Below are 24800 nucleotides of genomic sequence, written 5' to 3' on the forward strand. Positions count from 1 at the left end.
AAAATTGTCAACTAGATCGTCATGATCACAACATCAAAGCACTTCTTCAGCTCACCGACATTCCAAACTATCATTGACCATTCCAATCAAAATTATCATTAACCAGTTAATTACATAAATAAGAAAAATCAAATCAAATGCAAACTAAAAAGCATAGTGTAAAAAAGAGGAAATGCAAGCTCTCGTAAATTAAAAATAAACTTGCAACTTGGGAGAGAATTAATTACGCGGGATCCGAGTTGCATATCTCGATATTCCTCGCCCAATATCAGCATGTTGCTTGTAGCTCTTTGCACCATTGCACTCAACATTCTCGCTCTCTCGCCGGATAAAATCCAGTGATCGCAGCAACGCCAGGAAATTCCGGCGAGATTAGCTAAATTATTTCTTTTGTCGGGAGGAAAATAAGTAGAATTTTTATTTATTTTTTTGTATTTATAAAAGGGGAGCTTTTATTGTTTTAGCAGTGCTTTTATTATTTTCTGCAATGATTATTTATTACTACTAAACATTGCCAATTGGATAGTTGGATTGTTCAAATGTCGGTGTAGTAATATAATTATTTGTAATATTTTACATTATAATATACTTAATTATATTTATTAGTACCCAATAAATATTTATAATTCACTAAATTTAATTATACTGTTCAATATTTATAATTATATTACATGTATCTTTAATATTTTATACTCCATAAAATTATACTAATGTAGTACTAATAATCTATGCCTATTATAGTAAGTATTTAATTTCATTATCATTTATTATATTTTATTTATAATACACATTGAATTATATATATAATTTATTATATTTTACTAAGATTTTATATTTTGTTTATAATCGGTTCGATCAGTTTTACTGTTAAGTAATAGATTTTTATCTAATCACTCTAGCTAAAAGAACATTATCCAGAAATAACCGTGTTATAGAAACATATGTATAAATAAATATAAAGCAAAGACAAGAAACGAAACAGATTCCATGATTCATGACCATCTAATTCATAATTTGATCTCTACGTTGTATCAAACCCAACCGACAAAACTAGTCAAACATTATAATAATACAATACAATTGTCCACTGTAGGCATCCGCGTATACTGCTTCTCTTGTGTTTTAAAGTATTTTCAAATGGTAAAAAAAAATCATTATTTTCTCGTTAAGAGGTGATTTTCTTTTAATTGTTATAACCGATTGAAATGTGGCGACATAGTCATCCAATCGGATAGAGGTTCCTAGATAAATCTACATGGTTCATCGAAATCGGATAGAGGTTCCTAGATAAGTCTACATAGTCATCCAACCAGCGTATAAGGCTACGCTAGCTATCGAGCATATCTAGAGTTTCAGATATGAGTAAATGAGTTCAGAGTTATAACAATTATCAAAAATCACAATAAGCTAACAACACTCTGTACGGATGATCTAATTTTGTGGGTAAAAATTTGATAATTTTGAAACAAAATCGGTCCAATATAATCGAATAAATAGGAACAACTAGATCGCACCAAATGATTAATCGATTTCCTGTAAGCAAAAAGTGAACCTTCAAAGTAAAGGAACAAAGACGAGATCTCATAAAGGAGTTTCGAAAATTGAATGAAGAACAGAAGCATGGAGACCTTCTTCAATTTCCTAATAAGTGTTTATCCCACGGCCCAATGAAGACCACAACTTCTTTGCAAATATGGATTTCCATTTGTCAGATTCTTGCCATTCCCCACATTCCAAAAAACACCGCTCTAAATGCATTCTCGGCCTTGTAAGTTGTTGTAGAAAACTTGCCAATCACCAGAAATGTAAACTATGTCTCGGCCTTTCACCATGATTTTGAAGACATACTTTCTACCGCTGTCATCGAGCGCAGTGACTTCCAAGCCATTTCTGGAAGCCTTATCCTTTTCTTCCGGTAGGAGGAAATCGAATACCCGGTTTTTAACCCGCAGATCCAGCTTCTGTATTTTATCCGCATTTGCCCGCCCGTTGTAAACGAATGTATAGCCCCGGACAGTCTCCCAATAAACATGAAGCTCATCCCTTCTTTTTACCTCTTCAGCAACTGAAGTTGTGAGTGACTCATCTCTGCTGGAACCGGTCCTAATCCTCTTACCACGAGCCGAAGAACTTGGCTCACCTAACCTCTTCTGCATCCGGCTTGTATCACGGGGCGAGGCTCGACCTTCTTGAATTGAGGCTTCGCACCTCTGCTCTCGACCGGCCCGCCTTTGGTCTCGAACGGCCGGCACGCCTCTTTCTTGAATTGAGGCTTCGCGCCTCTGCTGTCGACCGGCCCGCGCGCCTCTTTCTTGAATTGAGGCTTCGCGCCTCTGCTCTCGACCGGCCGGCACGCCTCTTTCTTGAATTGAGGCTTCGCGCCTCTGCTCTCTGTCAAAACAAATCAAAGGGGATATTCCCACCAAGAGAGAAGATTGTGGAGAATAATTAATTTATTGCTAGGATTGATTCAATTGTATAAAGTCCTAGAATAGATTAATTACATTTATAGCTTTTCCATAGATAGGGAGGATCCTACTCTATATAATGTAAAGGATGTACATCTTCAAATCATCAAGCAATATACGCATCTTCTACTCTCAAACATCTACTACCTTTCTTTCGCCTAAATGAGCATCGCCTCTCTCGATTACCATCGTTAAGATGGTATCAGAGCAGGTTGATTCGGAAGTGAGACTCAGAACAATATTATCATAGTCTCGTATACCTTTCTCGACCTTTTTTAGCCCTGCAAAAGAAACCAACAAATAGGATGTCAGAATCCGAACCCAAAAACTCCCAAATCACAAACCAGTCCATAATTCTGTCTGCTGAACAATTTGCAGAACTTATGAGACTGAGTATGTCTCAAGACTCTCCAAAACAACCACCAAGAACTGATCCCCAACTAGAATCGTTGGGCGAAGTACATGTGCAAACCAAGCTCAATGGGGAGAACTATCCCCTATGGGCGAAACTGATGCAGAGGGCCATCGGGGGGAAGGGCCTGATTTCTCACATCTCTGGAGTGTCGAGCCTTCCCTCTCCGACTGACCCGAACTACACAAGATGAATACAGCGAGACCACTGCTGCTTTAATTGGATTATTAACAGCATCGATGCCAACCTCGTAAACGAGGTATCTCAATACGAGACGACTCAAGATTTGTGGGAAAACTTGGCCATCACGTATGGAAGCGGTTCCGATCCATTCCAAATTTTGGATCTGCATAGACAAGCATACGGGATGAAACAAGGGAACTTGTCGTTAGAAAATTTATGGCAAAAGTTCCAAGACTTATGGATATCTATTGACAGCAGAGATCTCAACCCGATGGACACCCCTTCCTCAATCGAAAAGTATAATCAGAACACCCAACGCCACCAACTGTACCAGTTTCTATGGGCCCTCGACGACCGATACGATACACAATTAAATGTGAGATCCTAAACATGGACCCGATTCCAACAGCCAGGAAAGCTTACGGAATGGTCAGACGGGAGTCCGTCAATGAACGACTGATGAATCTAGAAACAAAGGACTCTGGAATTGGCGTCGGTCTCACCACATTTGACCGGAACCGAGTGCACTCAACCCAGAGCGCCGGACACCCACCTCCACCAACGAGACCCTACCGGTGAGATACTAAAGACAAGAGCAAGCTATTTTGCAGCCACTGTGGGGGCAAAAAGCACACAAAGGAAACATGCTTTCATCTCCACGGATTTCCCGAGTGGTGGGAGGAGATGAAGAAATCCCGGCAACAGAGAAATGCCCGAAACAACGGCGGTGGCGGCGGAAGAGCGGCGGCGGCCGTGACAATCGGAGACCGAGCCACCTATGTCGATACCTCGGTGGGCGGCTTCAGCCCGACAGTGGTAGACGAAGGAATCAACGACAGAAGCAAGGCGACACCGGAAGTGACAGTCGTCGTCTCTGCATCGACGGCAAAGACTTGGTCTGAAGGTACAGGGTTTAGAGACACCATCACCGGCGACGGCCGAACGACGAAGGCTCGGGTCCCCACTGGAGAGGACCCAACGACGGCTAGGGTTCCGGAGATGGAGGCGGCTAGGGTTCTGGAGATGGAGGCGGCTAGGGTTCGAAACAAATGGGCCGAAAATCAATTTGATGCCACAAACTTTCGGAAATATCAAACCGACCCCAAATTGATCCTCAAATCCCGCTCTGAACCCCCAGATCATCCTAAATTCCGTACTGACCCCCGAGCCAGAAATATCTCCCACAAAACACCCTAGACCTTCCGCAAATTACACTCTGACCCCAGAACTCGGAAGACATCCGGTTTTAAACTGACTTTTTTTTTACTTGAGGCACTATTTATAAGCACACGTGATTTTTTACTGAGTTTACTATTTATAAGCAGACGTGATTTTGTATTGAGTTTGATGCCTTCTTTAGTAATTTGTGTAATGAGATTTGCGTCAATTTAATTTCATTTCAATTACCTAGTTGATTGAAAAAAAAACTAATTCAGTACAATAGCAAATTAGTGGAAGCAGAACAGACAATAAGACAACATTTTGTCCACAAGTCAAATTTTACAAGACGTTTTCCACTGTTCATCGATTTCCAGACAAAATTGAAACTAAAACCGTCAATGTAAAGTCTAAGCAGAACCGAATTTAGACAGTGCAGACTGGAACAGCTCGGAGAACGCCTGTGATGTCGCCTGGTCATCGGTTTTGATTTTTAGTTGCACTTTACACGATGATGAGTTGATGACACACTCCACGAGATAAGCAAACGAACCCTCTGCCTTCTGCGCGAAGAAAAAGAACTTGAAATTCGGGGCTTGGCCGCCTGATGCTATGCAGTTGATGGAGTGGCCTTGCATATGCTGAGGGAGGGCCTGAGGATTCGTCATTCCCGCCACTCCTTGTGGATCTATAGAGGTTTCCTGAACGAAATACAACAAAAGGGTGTCGTCTAAGATCCTCAAGTAGTAAAAACTGCAATTGGATATTCTGAAGGAATGTAACAAGAAAGGATGCTCATGGATTGCTCGTTTCAAGTCCGTGTTGAGCATTACTTGTGCCCGGGCTGTCAATTTTTTGACTTAAACCTGTTAATAGCCCACAACCAAACTTCTATACCCTAATCACAAGCTTATGGAGTAGTAAATAGGCAGCTATGGAAGTTCATAAACCTGGGATAAAGATACTGGTAGTTGGCGCCATTTCTGCTGAAATGCACTCGGGTCTATGGCAGCTTTGGCGTTAAGCAGCAACGCAGGAGGAGCAGAACTGGGTGCGGCTGGCATTCCAAGACCGAGTAGATCGTCAATAGCAAAGCCAGAAGGTGGATGTAATGTAGATGGTTGGTCTATCGACACGAGGTCAAAGTGGCCCTGAGAAGCACCAGCTGTTGTCGAGGCATCGTAAGAAGGGGCACTATATGCAGAACCATTGTTTCCATAACCATGACTCTCTTCCTTCTCAGAAGTACCCAATAACAAGTCCTTGTCATTTGCCTCGACTCTCTGAGCCGCAACTGCACCATCTGAGGGCTCAGTGCCAATAGATAGAGTACCCAGTTCCTCTGAGAAAGCAAATGGGCCTCTGTGTTCCTTGTCAGTGAACATGTAGGATGGCTGAAAAATATGTCCCTTCATAAGTTAATATGAACTGGCTTGATACATGCTACGCCTATGCGTATATACACGAATTGATAATGTAAGAAGCATTTGGGCACTCAAACCAGAAATACCTTTTGGTACACAACAGATAGACTGTTGAATTCATCGAAGATGCGATCTTTCATTTCACTACTTTGTGTATCTGCAAAGACTGAAACAGCTTGTTTTGGAGGGTTTACAATGCGCTCAGCAACAGAAACATCATACTTTAGAAGCCTATAGTACAATAGAGCTCGATCATGAACATCCTGCGGTTAACAAGGATTTAGCAAACATTCTAGCATCAACAAAAGGATCGTAAGCTTGAGTTAAACCTGATTAAAATCAGCAACACCAGCTGCTAGAGCATCCCCTAGTGCCTTTTGAGTCTCTGGTGCTCTTCTCAAGAAGCACTTCATTACTGCTGTAAGAAGATGTAGACGAACCTGCGTATATCATATAAAAGTTAATTACTAGAACATAAGCTAAGAACTATGAATTCACCCATTAGCCAAGTAAATTAATCTATGATTGCATTTAGATTTTTTCATAGTTTTGTCCTTTTAAAAGCATAAGTTATGGAGTATTTCATTTTCAGGACGACATCTGTAATTACAGTTCATAATAGAAATAAGAACCTAAAAGCATCGTTTGAAGCATGCAATATTTAGGAACTAAACGAAAAATGACGACAAAAGCAGAAAGAAAGTGATTTCCAGTAACCTCAGCAGAGTTCTCCTCGTCCCAGTTCTCAACAAGGCCCTCCAGAATATAAGGACTATCTTGCATATCTTGAGCATATTCTCCGAGCATCCAAATGAGAGCAGCTTTGGCTTTTGGTTCCTGAACATTTTTACTACTGATATTCCCAACAACTGCTATGCAGTCGTGGCTCCACTGCGGATATTTTCTAAGCAGGTCTTTAACAAGAACCTAGAAACAGAACATGTTTACCACAAGCTTCTCCTGGTGACGTAATTCAAGGAATTGGATATGGTACATCTCAAGATTGGAGCCTACAAAAGAAACTAGATACTTACAAGAGTCTCAGCAGTCACATGCTCCTTTTCCATTTCCAAGAACTGGAGCAGTCGGTCAACTATGGCATTCACATCATATTGTTGCAAAGCAATTTTACCCACAGCTCGAATTGATTCCCTTGCCATTGGAATATCAACATTGGCAACATATTCACAAAGTTCGGTCACTGGAATAGAACCAAAGGTTGGCGATGAGCAGTGACTAGAGTATATAGGGAAAACCGACTATGTTAAATTTCATAGCAAAGGCTTATGCATGCATACAGAATGAAATTCACCTATCTCATACGTATTGCTCTCATTTGCCACAGCAGTTAACATATCAAGCTTTAACTTTTTGACATAAAACGGCTCATTATACTGGCAGTAGAAGTGCTTGTAGTCCGAAGAGAAAATGTATGGTGCACGCATCACAAGTAAATGAAGGTGGCTAAGGACTGCATACGATTGCTCGGGACTTCCTGAGCTTACCAAAGTGAGCAGAGGAGCTTTAATTCGCTCATAGACCTGCAGGATGTATCAGCAGTTTTGTATCAGACGATATTAATAAAACTTTACACATGAGGTACTAAAAGTCATGCTAATGTTCACCAATATTCATGAAGCTATGGATAATAATATATATCGATAAAGTACCTGTTGGTGAACATCGGTCATGGACAGCGTCATATGCAAAAAGACCTTAATAGTGGCCAAGACGACTGCACCATTTGCATGTAGAAGTCTATCTTCAAGAAGATTCATTATATCAAAGATTTCTTCACTATCCACAGGGACATACTTAGAAACCAACTCTAAGACAATACACTGTGCCCATTCACTGAACTCTTTCATCCTGCATCCATAGGAAGCCAAGTTAGGGCGTTTTACAAGATAGATATAAGATTTCAAGATAGAAAACTTCGCACACTCGATACCTATTTAAAAAGTAATATACAACTGGCTTGCTAAGCAACATTTCTCTCTCTCTTGCTGCTTCCTCGGATGTGCTTGCTTCGAGACTCCAGATCTCTTGCAGCGAAGTTAAACAGTTTGCAACAACCTGTTTAAACAAGTGCAAAATTAGAGGTAGATGGCAGGTATACTGAAATCATCTGTCCGATGACTTGTACTAGCCAGCATCCGAGCCAAGCTCAACTTTTGTGGAAATTATAAATTTTGTTATGTCATGCAATCAACAATCAACAATCTTTATAATGAGATGTGATATTTTAAGATTAAAGGTAACATCTATAACTAAGGATCAAGGTAATGGAATTAAGGGTGCATATAGCCTAACCTGTGCATCTTTGTCTTTGAGCATTAATTGTTTCAACAGAGGCGGAAAATCAGCATCCAAGCATGTTGATGCCGATAGGTGGTACAGCTTGAGCACTCCGACAGCTGCAACCATCCTCACGTAGCTATTCCCGTCTTTTAGCCCATTTCCCAATGGCCCCACCAAGTACTCCACCAAATTCGCCACACCAAGTGAACACGAACTCCTCAGAGCCAACCCCCGAATCATGGGGTCCTCATCCTTGCAATCTCTTTGAAGAAAGTTAATAGTCAAAAGCGCAAGATCCGGATTGTGCTTTGCGTAGTTCCCAACATACAAATAACACATCTTTTTCAGCACAATGTCAGAGGTAGCCGAGCACATCACCATTTCACTAAAAACTGAAGATACATCGATCCCAATAGTCATGTACGATATAACCTTCTTGAACAACTCTCTCTTCGTGTCATCGGTTCCAGGAGCTCGGCTACCAGCCAACTGCCGTAGCTGCGTTTTAAGATCCGAAACCTCTCCCTTTCTGATAAAAACAGATAACAGGAATCAGAGAAACTGCTATTTACTCTTCAATTTAATCCAGCAAAAGACTATTTACTCTTCATTTCAATTCAGCAAAAATTAATTCCCCAAGAATCACAATTCCCTCCCTAAACACACACACACACACACAAAGGAGCCACATAAGACTTCTATAAAATTGGCGCTAAATCTAGCTGTGAGCATGACCTATTCTCATTAAATGACACAGCAATCAAACATCTCAAAATTTACCGATTGTCAGAAAAAAAATAACTCATGAATCAATTAGTTTTTTACTCCACTTCTTCGTTTTCAAAACGAATGGATCAAAATGAAGCATTTTTCATATAAATACTCAGACCATTCCCCAGGAACAATAATCAAGACACTAATTCACACTCTCAGCACTATAAATTATGGAATCAGGAGATTACCCGGACGGCTGCGATGGAGAAGGGGATCGATGAGATTGAGCTGGAGGTGCCATGATGACTCTGATTTCTTCAAATTCACGTCGCAATTCGCCCTATTCTGAGATTTAGGTAAGACTCACTGCGATTTGAGTAGAAAAAACTAGATCTTGTTGAATCAGAAGAAGATAGTTTGATCTCTCTGTCTTCTTTGTATTTTTATTTATTTTTCAATAGACGGAGTGTTCCAAAAATATTTTAATCCGTCGGAAGAATATAGTCTATGTCTTCTAATTTCTATAAGATCAATAATCATAAATTTCTTAATTATTTAGATATTCATGATATCTACGTAACTTAGGCCATCCACAACGCTGTTCCTATACAGTTCCTTAAACCACTATTTGAGGGCCCCACTGTACTTTTTTACTTCATTCCTTAACTAAGGAACGGAACCTGCAACCCTCCGTTCCTTAACCGTTCCTTAAATTACTATTCATTCAATTTCATTTTTTTATTTCCAACTCAATTCAATTTAAATAAACACACTTTATTAAAAAACACACAACATTAAAAAAAAAATTAAACTTTTAAAAAAATAAAAAGCACACAATTAAAATCCTAAAAAAATAAAAAGCACACAATTAAAATCCTAAAAAAATAAAAGTACACAATTTTAATAATTTCATCCGCCAAAATTTGCCCAAATGTGCTCAATTAGATCCTGTTGGAGTTGGGTGTGGGCACTAGAGTCGCGTGTCCTTGCACGAATAGATAACCGTTCTTGTATAGACAGATGCGCTCCACTTCGAGGCGGACTACTTGCGGTTGAGCTTCCGGGCGATTCGTCGTCGAACCAATTTCCCGCCTCGGGTCCTTCGTCTTGGACAATCATGTTGTGCAAGATTATACACGTATACATGATGTCGACCATGTTTTCCATGAACCACGTACGAGACGGGGCTTTGATGATGTTGAAGCGCGCTTGGAGAACCCCGAACGCCCTCTCCACATCCTTGCGAGCAGCCTCCTGCTTCTGCGCAAAAAGAGCCTGCTTTGGGTTCGCAGACCCACTGCACGTCTTCACGAAGGTAGGCCACTTTGGTTAGATGCCATCGACGAGATAGTACCCCATTTTATAAAGCCGGTTGTTGGCGACGAAGTTGATGGCCGACGCTTTACCATCCAAAACTTCGGTCAAGAGGTCGGACTGGTGGAGCACGTTTACGTCGTTGTTCGACCCGGGGACCCCGAAGTACGCGTGCCAGATCCAAAGGCGGTAGTCGGCAACGGCCTCAAGTATAACGGTTGGGTGGGTGCCTTTGTGGCCGCTCGTGTAGGACCCCTTCCACGCCACCGGGTAATTCTTCCATTGCCAGTGCATGCAATCGATGCTGCCGAGCATCCCGTGGAATCCGTGCACTGTTTCGTGAAGGTCGAGCAGGAACTGACAATCGGTCGTGCTTAGCCTCCGGAGAAATTCGTCGGTGAAGGCTGCCCGGACGCCTTTGCAGAATTTGAGCAAGCACATTCGCCCAGTGTTGTCTCCGATGTGGAGGTATTCGTCGAACATGTCGGCCGTTTGTCCAGTCGCAAGCTGGCGGATTGCTGCAGTACATTTCTGCAGCGTCGTGTGGCTAGGACGGCCAACCGCGTCGTACCCTTCCTGGAATAACTCTTCCCGGGCTGCCAAAGAATTCGCGATGTGGAGAAATAAAGGTTTCCCCATGCGGAAACGGCGACGGAACTACGTATCTCCCCAAACCGGGTTATCGCAGAAGTAGTCGCGTACTAACCTTGCAGCGGCTTCCTCCCGGTTACGATGGATGTACGTACGGGAGCGTCGTTGGGGCGGCGCGGCTTCTTCGGCCTCCCGTCGTCGATCTTCTTCAAGTGATTGTTGCAAAATTTGACGTATTTGTTCAAAAGGATCCATTAGTTTGATTAAATTTGGGAGAAGGAAAGCTGAGTTGATTTGAGATGAAAATTGGGGTGGAAATAGAGAGGAATAGATGTGTGTTTGTGATTGAAATGAGTATGAAATAGGAGTATTTATAGAGTAAATAAAAAAAAACGGATATAAAAAAACGGTCACATTACCGTTGCAAAAAAAAAATATTAAATTCGAATTTTTTTTTAAAAAAATTGAATTATTGCGTCACCGGGACGAAGCCCCCTCGCGGGGCAGCGAGTGGGCTTCACGCGTCTAATGGGAGGCCGCCACGTCACCTCGGCGCGTGGCGGAACGTTTCGTTCCGCGTTCCTCCGGAACAGAACGCTGCACGGTATGGGAACGGCATGGGAACAGAATGGCGACGGAACGAGGCCTGCAACGCGTGCCGCAGCGGAACCGTTCCGCTGGAACGGCATAGGAACCGCAACGGCACAGCGTTGCGAGTGCCCTTATGTACTCGTCTAACTCAAGTTAATAGCTTTGTATTCTATTTTCTTGGCGGCCAAATTGATTGCTTCATTCAATTTTTTGCTGAATTGAAATATAAAGAGTAAATATATTTTTATTGATTTTACTCTTCATTACAATTCAACAAAAATTAATTTTAATTTATTTTATTTTATAATATTTAGAGTGAACTACAAAAATAATTCCTACGTATGTCAGGTTGAACGCTATAAATATCTATATATCAAAAAATGCAACAGACCCATCTATGTATGGATATAATATTATTTGAGGTCCTTATTCACTATTTTCATTCATACATGCCCTCTTTCCCTTCCCTTTTTATCCAAAATGCCACTCCAAGTGTGTTTATATCTTTCTTATTTTTATAATTATCACAATTATTACTTCTTTTTCTATTATGCATTTTTTATTTAAATACTTAAAATTTAGATTTATAAATTAGTCTACTTACAAATTCTAATTAGATTTCAGATAGTATTACGTATTTATTTATTTTTTTTACACTTTTTAACTTTCTATATAATACTATGATATGATTTTATTTTCAAAAGGCCCATAAATATTAGTGCGTTTTATTTTTTGTTTCATTAATCTCTAATTATTTAAACTAAGAGAGTTTAAATTACGCAAAAGGCCCATAAATATTCGAACCCCATTCCAAATTGTCGAAATCAAATGGGCCTATCTAACTAAAAAAATAATTCCCACACCATTTCACTTTGGCAAATCTAATATAATCCCTAAATGTGTGTGATAAAAAGAGAAAAAAAATTGATGAAAAGAAAATAAAAGGAAATAATTATGTAACCAGCGATTATATGTGTTATAGCTTAATGAGATGTACAACACAACGCATCACTATACGTTAATGGCAATTTGACGAAAGAATATTAAATTTGATTAAATAAGTTACACAAGTTTTAATAATAGTTGATTAAATCATAACTTTTACAACATTTTTAATTGTCTCATGTTGAATATATCAATCACTCCCGTATCTTATTTTTAATAATTGGCAATGATATGCATTACAATTTTTATTACTTGGAAATGATATGCATTACAAACAGGATGCGCCCAAAATGATATTTTCATGCTGACAACGACAATGTGATGACCTGATCATCTGTTTATAATTTAATTCAGGGATTAAAGTTTTTTTTTTTCGTGAGGGAACATCATTTTTGGTCCACGAACTTTGTCAAAGTATCATTTTAGGTCCGTGAACTTTGAAAATATCATTTTATTTCCGTGAACTTTGAGTTAGTATCATTTGAGGTACTTTTTACTATTTCCAAGTTTTTTTGGACAAAAATACACTCAATACCTTAAAGTGTATATATTTTTAATAAATTTATCATATACTCATATTTTTTTATAAATATCTTTACAATATATTTTTGACAAATTTTCTAAATATAATTTGACCTTAAATATTATCACTTAATTTTGTGACATGTAAGTAAAATTGCTTCTTCAATTTTTTATATTATTTTTTTTTAAAAATTGAATAAAGAACTTTCTTTAATAATAAAAAATCGAATAAAGATTTTTTATAAATATCTTTACAATATATTTTTGACAAATTTTCTAAATATAATTTGACCTTCAATATTATCATTTAATTTTGTGACATGCAAGAAAAGATCTTTATTCAATTTTTTATTATTAAAGAAAAGTTCTTTATTCAATTTTAAAAAAATAATATAAAAAATTGAAAAAGCAATTTTACTTGCATGTCACAAAATTAAGTGATAATATTTAAGGTCAAATTATATTTAGAAAATTTGTCAAAAATATATTGTAAAGATATTTATAAAAAATTATGAGTATATGATAAATTTATTAAAAATATATACACTTTAAGGTATTGAGGGTATTTTCGTCCAAAAAAACTTGGAAATAGTAAAAAGTACCTAAAATGATAATAACTCAAAGTTCACGGACCTAAAATGATATTTTCAAAGTTCACGGACCTAAAATGATACTTTGACAAAGTTCGTAGACCAAAAATTATGTTCCCTCTTTTTTCCTCATACAAAGAACTACACTTTTTAAAAAATAACTAGTACTATTTTTTTAAAAAACATGCACAATTTGCTATAATTCAACAATTGAACAAATTGTGAAACTTATAACTAAAGCACGACTATTGTTGAAGTTGCAAAATTGGCAAAAATTAGACTAAATTTAATACTCCTATTTTTCTAGCAATTTGCCTTATTTTATATACCATGTGCAGCATTAATTACTACCTACGTCCACAATAAAAAATTATAGAACAAAAAAATTGGGAAATGGGTGTGGAAGTATATTCCCAAAAAGCCCAAAACGACGCCGCACCACCTCGATTGTTGTGGCCGTTACTCCTTCCCTCTTTTTGAAAACCGCAGTAGCTATCGCCCCCAGACTCACTCAATAAATCGTGTAATCAACAAAACTCAAACCTTTAAATCGCTAGTCCATCTTTTTCTAAAAGCACGCGACTGCAGGAAACCAAACCGGAGACCATCCTGCCCATCTATCGCTCTGTGGCGCTTTGTACCTCTCGGGTGCAGTGTTGTCTCTCTGCAGAGAAATTTTGTCCGTTTCTCCTTTTTCACATCACCGCAAAATCAAAAAGGAGAAATTTATAATCATTCTTGTTTATGAATACAGATTTTCTTCTATAGTGAGGAAATTTTCAATAATTTTTACTCGAATCTCGCTGGAGCTGCTGGTTTACACGCAGGTGAGGTGGTGCTTTGCATTTTGTGTGTGTTCCTTTTCAGACCCTTTTTTGGAACCCTTTTGCTTCGAGCGCTTTTTCGGAAAAAGTAAAAATCATGCTAGATTCATCGATTTTTAGGAAAATGGAAGCATATTCTGTGTGATTCATGCTGTGATACGCGTGTGAGCATTTACAATTGATGAATCTGTATATGTGGTGAAGTTACTGAAAAATTGTGTGTTTTTTTTTCAGTAAAAGAACTGACTTTTTTTCTGTTTCGTTCATTTGTTTCTTGTGTGTAGGAGTGATTTTAGTTTGAAATCCAGCTCGTGATTTTGTTAGTCGGTAAATGTGAAGGCTCGGATAATCCCTAATTCGATTGAAGATCGAAAATGGGGTGTGCGCAATCGAAAATAGACAATGAGGAATCGGTTTCTCGGTGTAAGGAGAGGAGGAATTTGATGAAGGAGGCTGTTGTTGCGAGGAATGCTTTTGCGTCGGCGCATTCCGGCTACTCCGTCTCGCTTAAAGACACCGGCGCCGCCCTGAGCGACTTCGCCGGCGGAGAGGTCCCGCCGCCGCCGCTGGAAGCGGCGACGGCTGATCCCCCGGTTGTGGACCTGCCCCCGCCTCCCCCTCCGTCGGCAATGGGGTCGAACCTCCCTCCTCCTCCCCCACCGCTGCCGAGCTTCTCTCCCATACCGCCAACGCCGCTCCAACGGGCGGTGACTATGCCGGCATTGTCGGAGTCGGTTAGGAAGGGGAAGATGAAAGGAGTGGCTGTTCACGAGGATGACATCTACGAGGAGGACGAGGTGGAGGAAGAGGAGAATGAGGAGGATAGGTTTCGTAGGAGGAAGAAAGGGGTTGAGGAGGCGGAAGTCGAGACACCGATAAGGCCGCCTCCTAACCCCTCCACGACTCCCTCGGAGATTAGAGGGATGGCGTGGGATTACTTCTTCATGGACAACACACCCCACTCGAATTTGGATGAGGCCGTGGAAGGGGGCGATGGTGGCTATGGCGAGGAAATGAATGAGAATCTCGATCAGGCGTTTGAGAATGTGGCCGGAAATGATGCGTTCAAGACTCCGGAGAAGCAAGTGGGGTTCGAGGAGTTCAAGACGCCTGAGGAGACGCCAGCCCCGAAGTTTATGCACTCCAACACCGCGCCTCCTGCAGTGAGCAGAATCGTTATGGGTGGGAATGCGGCAGGAAATGATAATGGTGTGGATTTGTTGAAGGTTTTGAGTGAGATCGACGATCATTTCCTTAAAGCTTCCCAAAGCTCGCAAGCCGTTTCAAAGATGCTCGAGGCCACAAGGTTGCATTACCATTCGAATTTCGCTGATAATCGAGGTGATCATCTTTCTTAAATGTGCCTACAATGTGATTTGTTACCATATTTCGATTTGAAACAGTCAATTACATGAATTTTTACATTTAACCATGAAAAATCATGTAGAGAATATAGTAATTCTTTTTGCTGTTTGTTATTTAAATGAAATTTATGCTAATTCTGTTTGAACATATTGAATGTTCGAATTAACTAGTACTTGATAGTTATCAGTATGTTCGATTTGTTTTATGATCACCGCATTTTACTGCTCGTATGTCTGTTTTATACTGCGATATTCAGTGTATTGAAATTGAAGTAGGCTCTAGTAAAACATAAAACTAACTGTCAAGCTGGGAATAATTTGTTGTTTGGCATCTCGTCTTTTCATATTATGTTGTTTCTTTTCTGATTTTGGATACGGTTGTGGCTTTTTTTTTTCGCGTCTAGGACACATCGACCATGCAGCTCGAGTCATGCAAGTTATTACTTGGAACAAATCCTTTAAGGGCGTGCCTAATGGCGAGGCAGCGAATGATAGCTTTGATCCAGATGATTACGAGACACATGCCACTGTTTTGGACAAGTTGCTAGCGTGGGAGAAAAAGCTATACGAAGAAATAAAGGTTCGTCTTCAATCAAGATTGAACCCCCTTCCCCTTTCACTTATGGATTATGAGAAATCTAAATGGTTCGTATTTCGTTGTTTGGCATGGGCAGGCGGGCGAGCTTATGAAACGTGAATATCAACGAAAAGTTGGCGTGCTGAATAAGCTAAAGAAACGTAATGCTAGTGCCGAGCAAGTAGAGAAGGCAAAAGCTGCTGTTAGCCATTTGCATACGCGATATATAGTTGACATGCAATCCTTGGATTCGACCGTCTCAGAAGTCAATGATATCCGCGACAAGCAGTTATTTCCGAAGCTCGTGGCGCTCGTTCAAGGGTGAGTCCTGGTGTTGCCTGGTATCTTTTGTTTTTTATACGTGCCCTACTTGTTATTAGCCGATGTGGCGTCTCACGGTTGCACAATATGTTGATTCTTGAAGGATGACGACGATGTGGGAGTCTATGTGCCTACATCATAACAGCCAGCTCGAGATTGTCACGGGCCTCAAATCCCTCGACATCTCGGGCGTCCTGATCGAGACGACCAAGCACCATCACGACCGGACGAAGCAGCTCGCCACCGTCCTCGAGCAATGGCACTCGCAGTTCGATAAGCTTGTGACAGGCCAGAGGCAGTACATCGGCGCGCTCAGCAGCTGGCTGAAGCTGAATCTCATCCCAATCGAGAGCAGCTTGAAGGAGAAAGTCTCGTCACCACCGAGAGCTCCGAACCCTCCGATCCAGCCACTGCTCCGGGCGTGGCACGACTACCTCGAGAAGCTCCCTGACGAGGTGGCGAAGAGCGCCATCGCGTCGTTTGCTGCGGTGATCAAGACCATCATCCTCCACCAGGAAGAGGAGATGAAGCTGAAGGACAAGTACGATGAGACGAGACGGGAGTATGTCCGGAAGAAGCAAGCCTTCGAGGAGTGGGTGCACAAGTACAGGAACCGCAGGACGCCCCCGGACGAGGGCGACCCCGAGAAGACCGGGGAGAGCGGGACGAAGGACCAGGTGGCGGAGAGGCAGTTCGTGGTTGAGAGTTTGAAGAAGCGGATGGACGAGGAGATGGAGGAGCATCAGAAGCATTGCATTCAGGTGCGGGAGAAGTCACTCGGAAGCCTCAAGATCCGGCTTCCAGAGATCTTCCGAGCTCTCTCGGACTACGCCAATGCATGCTATGAGGCGTACGAGCAGCTGAGATTGCTCTCAGCATCACAACATCCTAATCCAAATGCAGGAGCCTAATCTGTCTTTGTTCAACAAGAATGTTTACTGTAGAATCAGCCATGTTGGATTTGATGTTTATTTTGAGTTTGTTTGCCTTTGGTTTTTTGTGGGGAAGTGAATTTGTATACTTTCACCCCATTAATGCTAAGAGTTATTTTCAACACATTTTCACAGAGTTTGTGTCTCTGTAAGACCAAAGAGTCAGCTGTTCCTGGTTCTCCTACATCCAAAATCTCAAAAATCCAATGTGATTCCAACTCAACACTCTTTCCTTCGGATCAAGAATTGAGGCCTCACAATCTTTACCCAATAAGCCCTTTCTCTCATGTCTTTCTCCGTTCATCACTCCAATCGTCCCGACTTATGATCTTAGTAGTCTTTGATTTGAATTATAATATGTAGAGTAAAGGTCAAAATTGGTCCTGAACATATAGCCATTTTACGATTTTGGTCCTAAACATTATCTTTTGGATTTTTTGGTCCTGCACATATGGACATTTGATCATTTTGGTCCTCCGTCAATATTTCCGTTAAAAACTAACGGTCAACATTATCTTTTGGATTTTTTGGTCCTGCACATATGGACATTTGATCATTTTGGTCCTACACATATGGAATTTTGATCATTTTGGTCCTCCGTCAACATTTTCGTTAAAAACTAACGGTCAACGGCCGATTTTTGACTAAAACAATGGGTTGGGTCGGGTCGTGTTTGGGTCGGGTTTGGGTTATACGTTAAGAAAAAAATAATATTTTCTTAAAATCTAAGCATAATATTTTCGTTAAAATCTAAGCATAATATTCTTAAAAAATTAATTAATATTTTTTAATTAATAAAATTAAAGTATAGTATTTTTTAATTAATTTTTTCATGAATTTGAAGAAAATATTATGCTTAGATTTTATTAAAAATAATTTTTTAATTATTTAATTTTATTATATAGATTTAATATTAATATACTTTAATTTATTATTTTGATTAAAAAATGATTATTTTAATTTGGTAATTTTTTATTTTATTGTGTAATATCATGTTTAAATCGTATAATAACATCATGTTTTAGTCGTTATAATATTTTTAATCAACAAAAATAACTAAAAATTAAAGTTTTATAATTTTTTAATTAATAAAAAATAATTATTTTTTTTCTTAACGTGTAACCCAAACCCGACCCAAACACGACCCAACCCAACCCATTGTTTTAGTCAAAAATCGGCCGTTGACCGTTAGTTTTTAACGAAAATGTTGACGGAGGACCAAAATGATCAAAATTCCATATGTGCAGGACCAAAATGATCAAATATCCATATGTGCAGGACCAAAAAATCCAAAAGATAATGTTGACCGTTAGTTTTTAACGAAAATGTTGACGGGGGACCAAAATGATCAAATTTCCATATGTGCAGGACCAAAATGATCAAATGTCCATATGTGCAGGACCAAAAAATCCAAAAGATAATGTTTAGGACCAAAATCGTAAAATGGCTATATGTTCAGGACCAATTTTGGCCTTTACTCTAATATGATGTATCAACTGAGATGAGTTGCGTTTTATCTTCATCTATTTTTTTATTAATTGGGGTTTTGATCTATGCAAAACTAGATTTAAATACAGAAACACAGAACAATATCATAATTAGGTCACTTTTAGGTCATAATTAGGTAATTTTTAGGTCATGCTAACAAAGCATGACCTAAAACGATCTTAGCATGACATTAAACCAAAATATTATAATATGACTTAAAATTGCTTAATTATGACCTTCCGTGTTTTTGGTTAATTATTGACCATTAGATCATCTAATCCTAGAGCCAAGATTTGGTCTGCATTTCTGGATTTAAACACATACTTATTTTGATCATCTCCCTTGCTATCAATATATATATACATACCAAACACTACCGTTGTGCTTAAATATTTGAACAACAAACCATCGATCACGATTGCGCCACCTGGCAGAACCCCCCCCCCCCCCGGAAAATAGTTGTAAGAAAACGCCTTCGTACTCTCTGATTTTGAATTCTTTGGACCGTTTTTTAATTTCACTCTCTCTCTCTCTAGTAAAACACACACTTCACGCACTCGTAATCGAAGAAAACACACTGGGCTGACTTGATACACTCTCTCTCTCCTTTTCCCAATTTTCACCGAGAATAAGCGGATCCTTTGGGAGTGCTTCTGGATTTATTGGATGCGTATGAAGCATCCGTTGGATCCGCGAGTGATCGGTTGGAATTACGGTGTTTCTGCTGTTGGATTGAAATTCGTCGGTGAGTATTCAAATTTCATTTTCCGTTGTATGTCGCCTTTTGAATTAAATCAAGCTGGAGGACTTCTTGGAGTTTTTTGTTTTTCTGGATTTAGTTTCGGTATTGGTATGAGGAATACTGGAATAGCATGATTTTAGAACCCTAGCTATTTTCACTTTGAATCCTGCTTTGCTCCGGTAGTATTTTTTTTATTTGAGTAGTTGCGCATCAATAACGAAATCAGATGTTGTGTTCGTAATTAGACGAATCCAGCTTATTCCAGCAACCAAATATTTCAAAATTTTCATTTCTAAGAGCTGAGAATTAGTTATTTTTCCGATGAACAGTTCCATTCCATCACAGGAAAATACAATTTCGTTTCAATTGTATACTTCTCACAGCTAGTTACCTCAGCTAATATTTAGAAGGTGTAACAATTTCTTAATTATTACACATTCTGATTTCTCTCTTTTCTTCCTTCAATGTTCTTAGCTATTCCATCCTGGATTCAAGCAGCTCCTAACTTGCTATAAGGTAGCTTATAATGATTTGTGGAAAAATATCTGAAGAAATTTGCCCGCGAGTTGGAGGCATCTACGTATATTTGTCAGCCAAATATGGAAAGTGATAGAACAGGAAGCAATAATAACCCTTCAGACATTGCAAAAAATGGTCTGCAACGATCTCGACCTTCACATGGGTACTTATTCTATATTTTCTTAATTTCTTATGATTTGTATGTGCAACCAGTTTCTGTTTCGGAGAAGTTCTGTGATCTGTAAACAAATTCTGGTGGCTCGCACACAAGTACATAATAGTGTTTTGATGTATATGAGCTTTTTCCGTGCTGTTTATACAGGAGAACGAGTGGCCCAACACGACGTTCAACGAAGGGACAATGGACTGCAGAAGAGGTTAATAGGAATATTCCTGTAGTTGTATTTATTCAAGTCTATATGCACAGCAATATAACAGATTGAATAGGAATGTGTTGGGAAAAAGGCTGATATTTCAGTTTGTATTGCAGGATGAGATATTGCGAATGGCTGTTCAACGCTTCAAAGGGAAAAATTGGAAGAAGATAGGTAAGAAAATGGGTTTAGGCCTTCGTGTAGTGTCACTGGAAGTGGGTACTAGTCTTATTTGGTTGCTTCTACTACTAATTAACAGTTTAGCACATAATCTAACCTCATAATCTTACCTGCCATTTTCTTCTTAGTTTTTGCATTTTAGGAGTTATGTACTATAGATTGAACATGTTACATGAAGTTGGAATGATTTCTTCTAATGTCCCTGATTGTACATATGTTTAGATTTCTTAGAATAAATATTGTTGGTCAATTATTCAATATACTTTCTGTAAAATGCTGTGATATATTCAGCGGAGTGTTTCAAGGACCGAACAGATGTTCAGTGCCTACATAGGTGGCAGAAAGTTCTTAATCCAGAGCTAGTTAAAGGTCCCTGGTCGAAAGAGGTTAGCTACTCTTGTAGCACCAATGGCTTTGATGTCTCACTCTCATGGTTTATTTCTGATATAGGGTTTACAGAACCCATTTAATTTTAATTTTGGCACATGATTAGGAGGATGAAGTAATAATTGAGTTGGTCAACAAATATGGTCCCAAAAAGTGGTCTACAATTGCAAATCATCTTCCTGGGCGTATAGGGAAGCAGTGTCGTGAAAGGTAACCTGCATGAGCTTCTTTTATTTTTGTGGTCTATATAGTAATGAATTCTGCATTTTGTGTTATTGGTATGCTTTATATTTTGGTGTTACTCATTTTTTCAGGTGGCACAATCATCTTAATCCCAATATAAACAAGGAAGCTTGGACACAGGATGAGGAATTAACATTGATCCGTGCTCATCAAATTTATGGAAACAAATGGGCTGAGTTAACTAAGTTATTGCCTGGGAGGTACCTGAACTTTTATTTGCTCCGTGAGCTTTGATTAGCTCATTCAAACACCAGTATATTCTTTGTAAATTATCCTGTCTGTTACTCATTTTTAGTGTCTGTTGTCGTGTCTGCCACCAGAACCGACAACTCTATAAAAAACCATTGGAATAGTTGTGTCAAGAAGAAATTGGACATGTATTTAGCTTCAGGGTTACTTTCACAGTTCCAAGATCAACCTCTTGTGATTCCTCCTAATCAGTCAGAAGCTTCCTCCTCTTCAAAGGCACAACAATGCAGTGAAGAAGACAATAGTGTTGTTAGAGGCGGAACAGAAGCAGAGGAAGCTTCTGAATGCAGTCAAGGTTCTAACATTGCTAGTATGTCTCGACCAATTAGCAACACAGCTGTACATCCCATAGGAGACTGCAGAATAACTGAAGAATTAAATTCAAGTCAGTATTATGAAGATTATCTGCCTGCATTTCAAGAAGCAACGTTTCCGATACCAGAAGCACCTTGTGAACTGAGTGACAAGTTTCTTGAGCATGATTTCTCTCTAGATTGGAGTTCCTTAGCGGGGAAAGATTGGCAACTAAATCCTAATGAACTATCAGACATGTCTTTGCTAGATCTGGGGCAAGAGTCACCAGGAATGTTCGCCTTAACATCTTCCAAGTGGCCAGAATACTAATCATGAAGAAGTATCCTTTCAGCAAAAGTCCCATATGCCATTAGGGACCTTTACTTCCATGGTAAACATGGCTGTAGATGCCAATACCCCGAATATGATATCGACTTCAGATTGCAGGATGGTATACACACATCCCTCTGAAGTTTTGAACTACATAGATACATTGCTCAATCATTCGCCAATGCTTCAGTTCCCTGAAAATGAGTCGGTTGCTCCACAATCTTGTTATGCGCCTTCTGATATGCTGGGCGCTTCATTTTCTCAGTCTGTCCTCTTCCCTATGCAAGTTCCTGCAGCTGATGGTCAGCACATATTTGATACTGATCCAAATCAGTACAGTAGTTCACATACAGATCAGGAACCAAATCCACCAAGTACACATTATGATTTTATATATACCTCGGAGTCTAGTCCCTTGCAATGTGAAGATAATTCCGTCGAGGTAAAGGAAACACCAAAGCTAGTTTCAGCTAATGATTTTGTCTCGACATCATCAAATGATTCTCAGAGTTGTCCTTTAGTGGAAAATGATTCTGGAGCTTTATTCTACGAGCCCCCATGTTTTCCAAGCTTGGATATACCATTCTTCAGTTGTGATCTCATACAATCAGGTGGTGACATGCATCAAGAGTACAGCCCACTCGGCATCCGCCAACTGATGATATCTAGCATGACCCCATTCAAACTGTGGGATTCACCATCCAGAGATGATAGCCCTGATGCAATTCTCAAAAGTGCCGCCAAAACTTTTACAGGCACGCCATCAATATTGAAGAAAAGACACCGTGACTTGGTGTCTCCTTTGTCCGAAAAGAGAGGTGAAAAGAAGCTTGAAAGTCTTAGAAACCAAGAAGCTTTTTTCAAATATGACCAATGGTTTTCCCAGGTTAGAGTTTATGTTTGATGAATGCATAGACAAAAAAGGACAGCTGGTTTCACTATCGCCAAACAGAAGAAACTTTGAAGTGTCTTGTATGGAAAAAGAAAACGCAGCTTCTGCTTCTGAACTGGAGCCAAATGACCACAACGGCAGTGATTGTTCGAACAGTATGACAGCAAAGATAGCTCCCACTGATCTCAGAACTAAGAACTCAGAAAGGAACTTGACTGAATCGGTGAGTACCATATTTTGTCTCCACTGGCATTAACAGGCTTCTTTTTGTACTACTGCCTCACTAAAATTTAGTCATTTTCTCTACCGCATTGCTTTAGCCATCATGAGTGTATGATTATTCTCTATGGATGTACTATTTGTAGCACTGCACGAGAATTATCATGGGTTCCTTTTTGCTATTCTGATGTGTTGTGATTTTGTTTCTGACAGGCAAACGAGCCTTCTGGAGTCCTTCTTGAACACGATGTGAATGACCTGCTATTCTTTTCTCCGGAGCGTTTTGTACTCAAGAATGATAGAACAGTTGGTATAAGCGCTAGAACTCTCACAAAACAGTCTTCACGAAGATTAGATGCTGTGTCTAAACATGGCGCCATTTTAACATCCTCGGGCGCAAGCTTTTCTTTCATTTGTTCTCCTCGACTGGGTTCAAAGGACAGGACCAATTTGTTTATAACTACATCTCTGCAATCCTCGAGTCCTTCAGCAAAGAAAGTCGAGTGTTCTGGCAAAGGTTTAGCCAGTGAAAACAATAATATGTAAGAATATTATTATCACCCGCTTAAATGCCAAGTTTCTCTATCAGTCCTGGTGTTCTGTGACATTTCTGACCTGCTCGTATTCTCGATCCTTTGGTTGCAGATTTGTGGAGTCAACACCGTATAAGAGGACTATGGATTCTCCTTCGGCTTGGAAGTCCCCTTGGTTTATCAACGGCTTTGCTCCAAGCCCAAGAGTTGATACAGATATAACTATTGATGTATTTGAAACATATCGTTATTTTTGTTTGCTTTATTTTTTGCATGTTATCTCAGTGTGTGATTTTGGTAGGACATTGGCTATTTATTGAGCTCCCCGGGGGACGGAGGCTACGATGCCATGGGGTTAATGAAGCAATTAGGAGAGCAGACAGCCAGTGCGTTTGCTGACGCCCAGAAGATTCTTGGAGATGAAACTCCGGAAACCATAATGAAGGGAAAATGTGTCAACCCAAGCGCTGCTTCAAGTTCCTTGGTATGTGTTCAGTCATTCTCGAGTTTCTTTTCCTTCACCAAAAATTGTCATTTTGGCTTTTAGTCGAATGTAGTCCGCGTAGCTGTAAACAAGAAGATGCACTTTCTCTTAACTTTCTGCACATGAGAATATGAGCATGCTCTCTAACTCTAACTCTAACTCTAACTCTAACTCTTACTCTGGTGGTATAATCAATCCCATTGCAGACGGACAGGCGTACGCTCGATTTCAGCGAATGTGGAACACCAGGAAAAGAATCTGCGAGATTTTAAAGCAGCACCAGTTTCTCAAGCCCATCTTCCTATCTGTTGAATAGTTGCAGGTTGAAGAAGAGGCAAAGGCGTATTCATGCTTATAATATAAACAGAGCAATCCTACTGTAATATAGAAGTGTCGTGTAATTTATATTTTCATTTTTTATATTCTTGGATACCATATATAACAAATGTCATATGTTAACGTTGAGAATTTATACAAAACCCTCAGCTTCTTATTCCGTGTAGATGATATACACTATACAAATGGTCGACTTTATCCGATTGTTTAAGACTATTATCCGAAATTGCCTAGACCTTTAACAATCACAGGTAGAACTCGAATGAGCAAAGCTCCTACCAAGCACATTTTTTCAACGA

At 39.6% G+C, this 24800-nt stretch overlaps 2 protein-coding genes and 1 pseudogene across 3 annotated transcripts; 2 read left to right on the plus strand and 1 right to left on the minus strand.

Moving 5' to 3' along the window:
- Nucleotides 1-4511: 4511 nt before the first annotated feature.
- Nucleotides 4512-9153, minus strand: LOC121745602 (beta-adaptin-like protein A). Its single transcript, XM_042139565.1, has 11 exons — nucleotides 8909-9153; nucleotides 7959-8475; nucleotides 7597-7721; nucleotides 7316-7514; nucleotides 6958-7186; nucleotides 6680-6846; nucleotides 6363-6572; nucleotides 5975-6085; nucleotides 5732-5908; nucleotides 5172-5615; nucleotides 4512-4922 (listed from the first exon to the last, which is right to left on the minus strand). The coding sequence occupies exons 1-11, from the start codon at nucleotides 8959-8961 to the stop codon at nucleotides 4632-4634; spliced, it is 2523 nt and encodes an 840-aa protein (XP_041995499.1). The 5' UTR covers nucleotides 8962-9153; the 3' UTR covers nucleotides 4512-4631.
- Nucleotides 9154-13770: 4617 nt separating this feature from the next.
- LOC121743593 (protein ALTERED PHOSPHATE STARVATION RESPONSE 1-like) lies at nucleotides 13771-17357 on the plus strand. Of its 2 annotated transcripts, none has more exons than XM_042136922.1 (5): nucleotides 13771-14045; nucleotides 14322-15378; nucleotides 15806-15981; nucleotides 16076-16299; nucleotides 16403-17357. In XM_042136922.1, exons 2-5 carry the CDS (start codon nucleotides 14412-14414, stop codon nucleotides 17208-17210), a joined length of 2175 nt encoding a protein of 724 aa, XP_041992856.1. In that variant the 5' UTR covers nucleotides 13771-14045; nucleotides 14322-14411; the 3' UTR covers nucleotides 17211-17357. The 2 variants fall into 2 exon arrangements, with proteins under 2 accessions (XP_041992856.1, XP_041992855.1); XM_042136921.1 differs by having other exon boundaries at nucleotides 13772-14040.
- A 1877-nt stretch (nucleotides 17358-19234) lies between these two features.
- Nucleotides 19235-24667, plus strand: LOC121744553 (annotated as a pseudogene).
- Nucleotides 24668-24800: the final 133 nt, after the last annotated feature.

The sequence above is a fragment of the Salvia splendens genome, chromosome 8, assembly GCF_004379255.2.
Source record: "Salvia splendens isolate huo1 chromosome 8, SspV2, whole genome shotgun sequence".
In the NCBI taxonomy this organism is placed as follows: domain Eukaryota; kingdom Viridiplantae; phylum Streptophyta; class Magnoliopsida; order Lamiales; family Lamiaceae; genus Salvia; species Salvia splendens.

Coding starts and splice junctions, on each gene's coding strand:
- LOC121743593 (XM_042136922.1), top strand. CDS start 14,412: ATGGGGTGTGCGCAATCGAAAATAGACAATGAGGAATCGGTTTCTCGG. Junction 15,982..16,075: donor AGCTATACGAAGAAATAAAG/GTTCGTCTTCAA, acceptor TGGCATGGGCAG/GCGGGCGAGCTTATGAAACG. Junction 16,300..16,402: donor CTCGTGGCGCTCGTTCAAGG/GTGAGTCCTGGT, acceptor TGATTCTTGAAG/GATGACGACGATGTGGGAGT.
- LOC121745602 (XM_042139565.1), bottom strand. CDS start 8,961: ATGGCACCTCCAGCTCAATCTCATCGATCCCCTTCTCCATCGCAGCCG. Junction 7,187..7,315: donor TGACCGATGTTCACCAACAG/GTACTTTATCGA, acceptor TACATCCTGCAG/GTCTATGAGCGAATTAAAGC. Junction 6,573..6,679: donor ATGTGACTGCTGAGACTCTT/GTAAGTATCTAG, acceptor TTCTGTTTCTAG/GTTCTTGTTAAAGACCTGCT.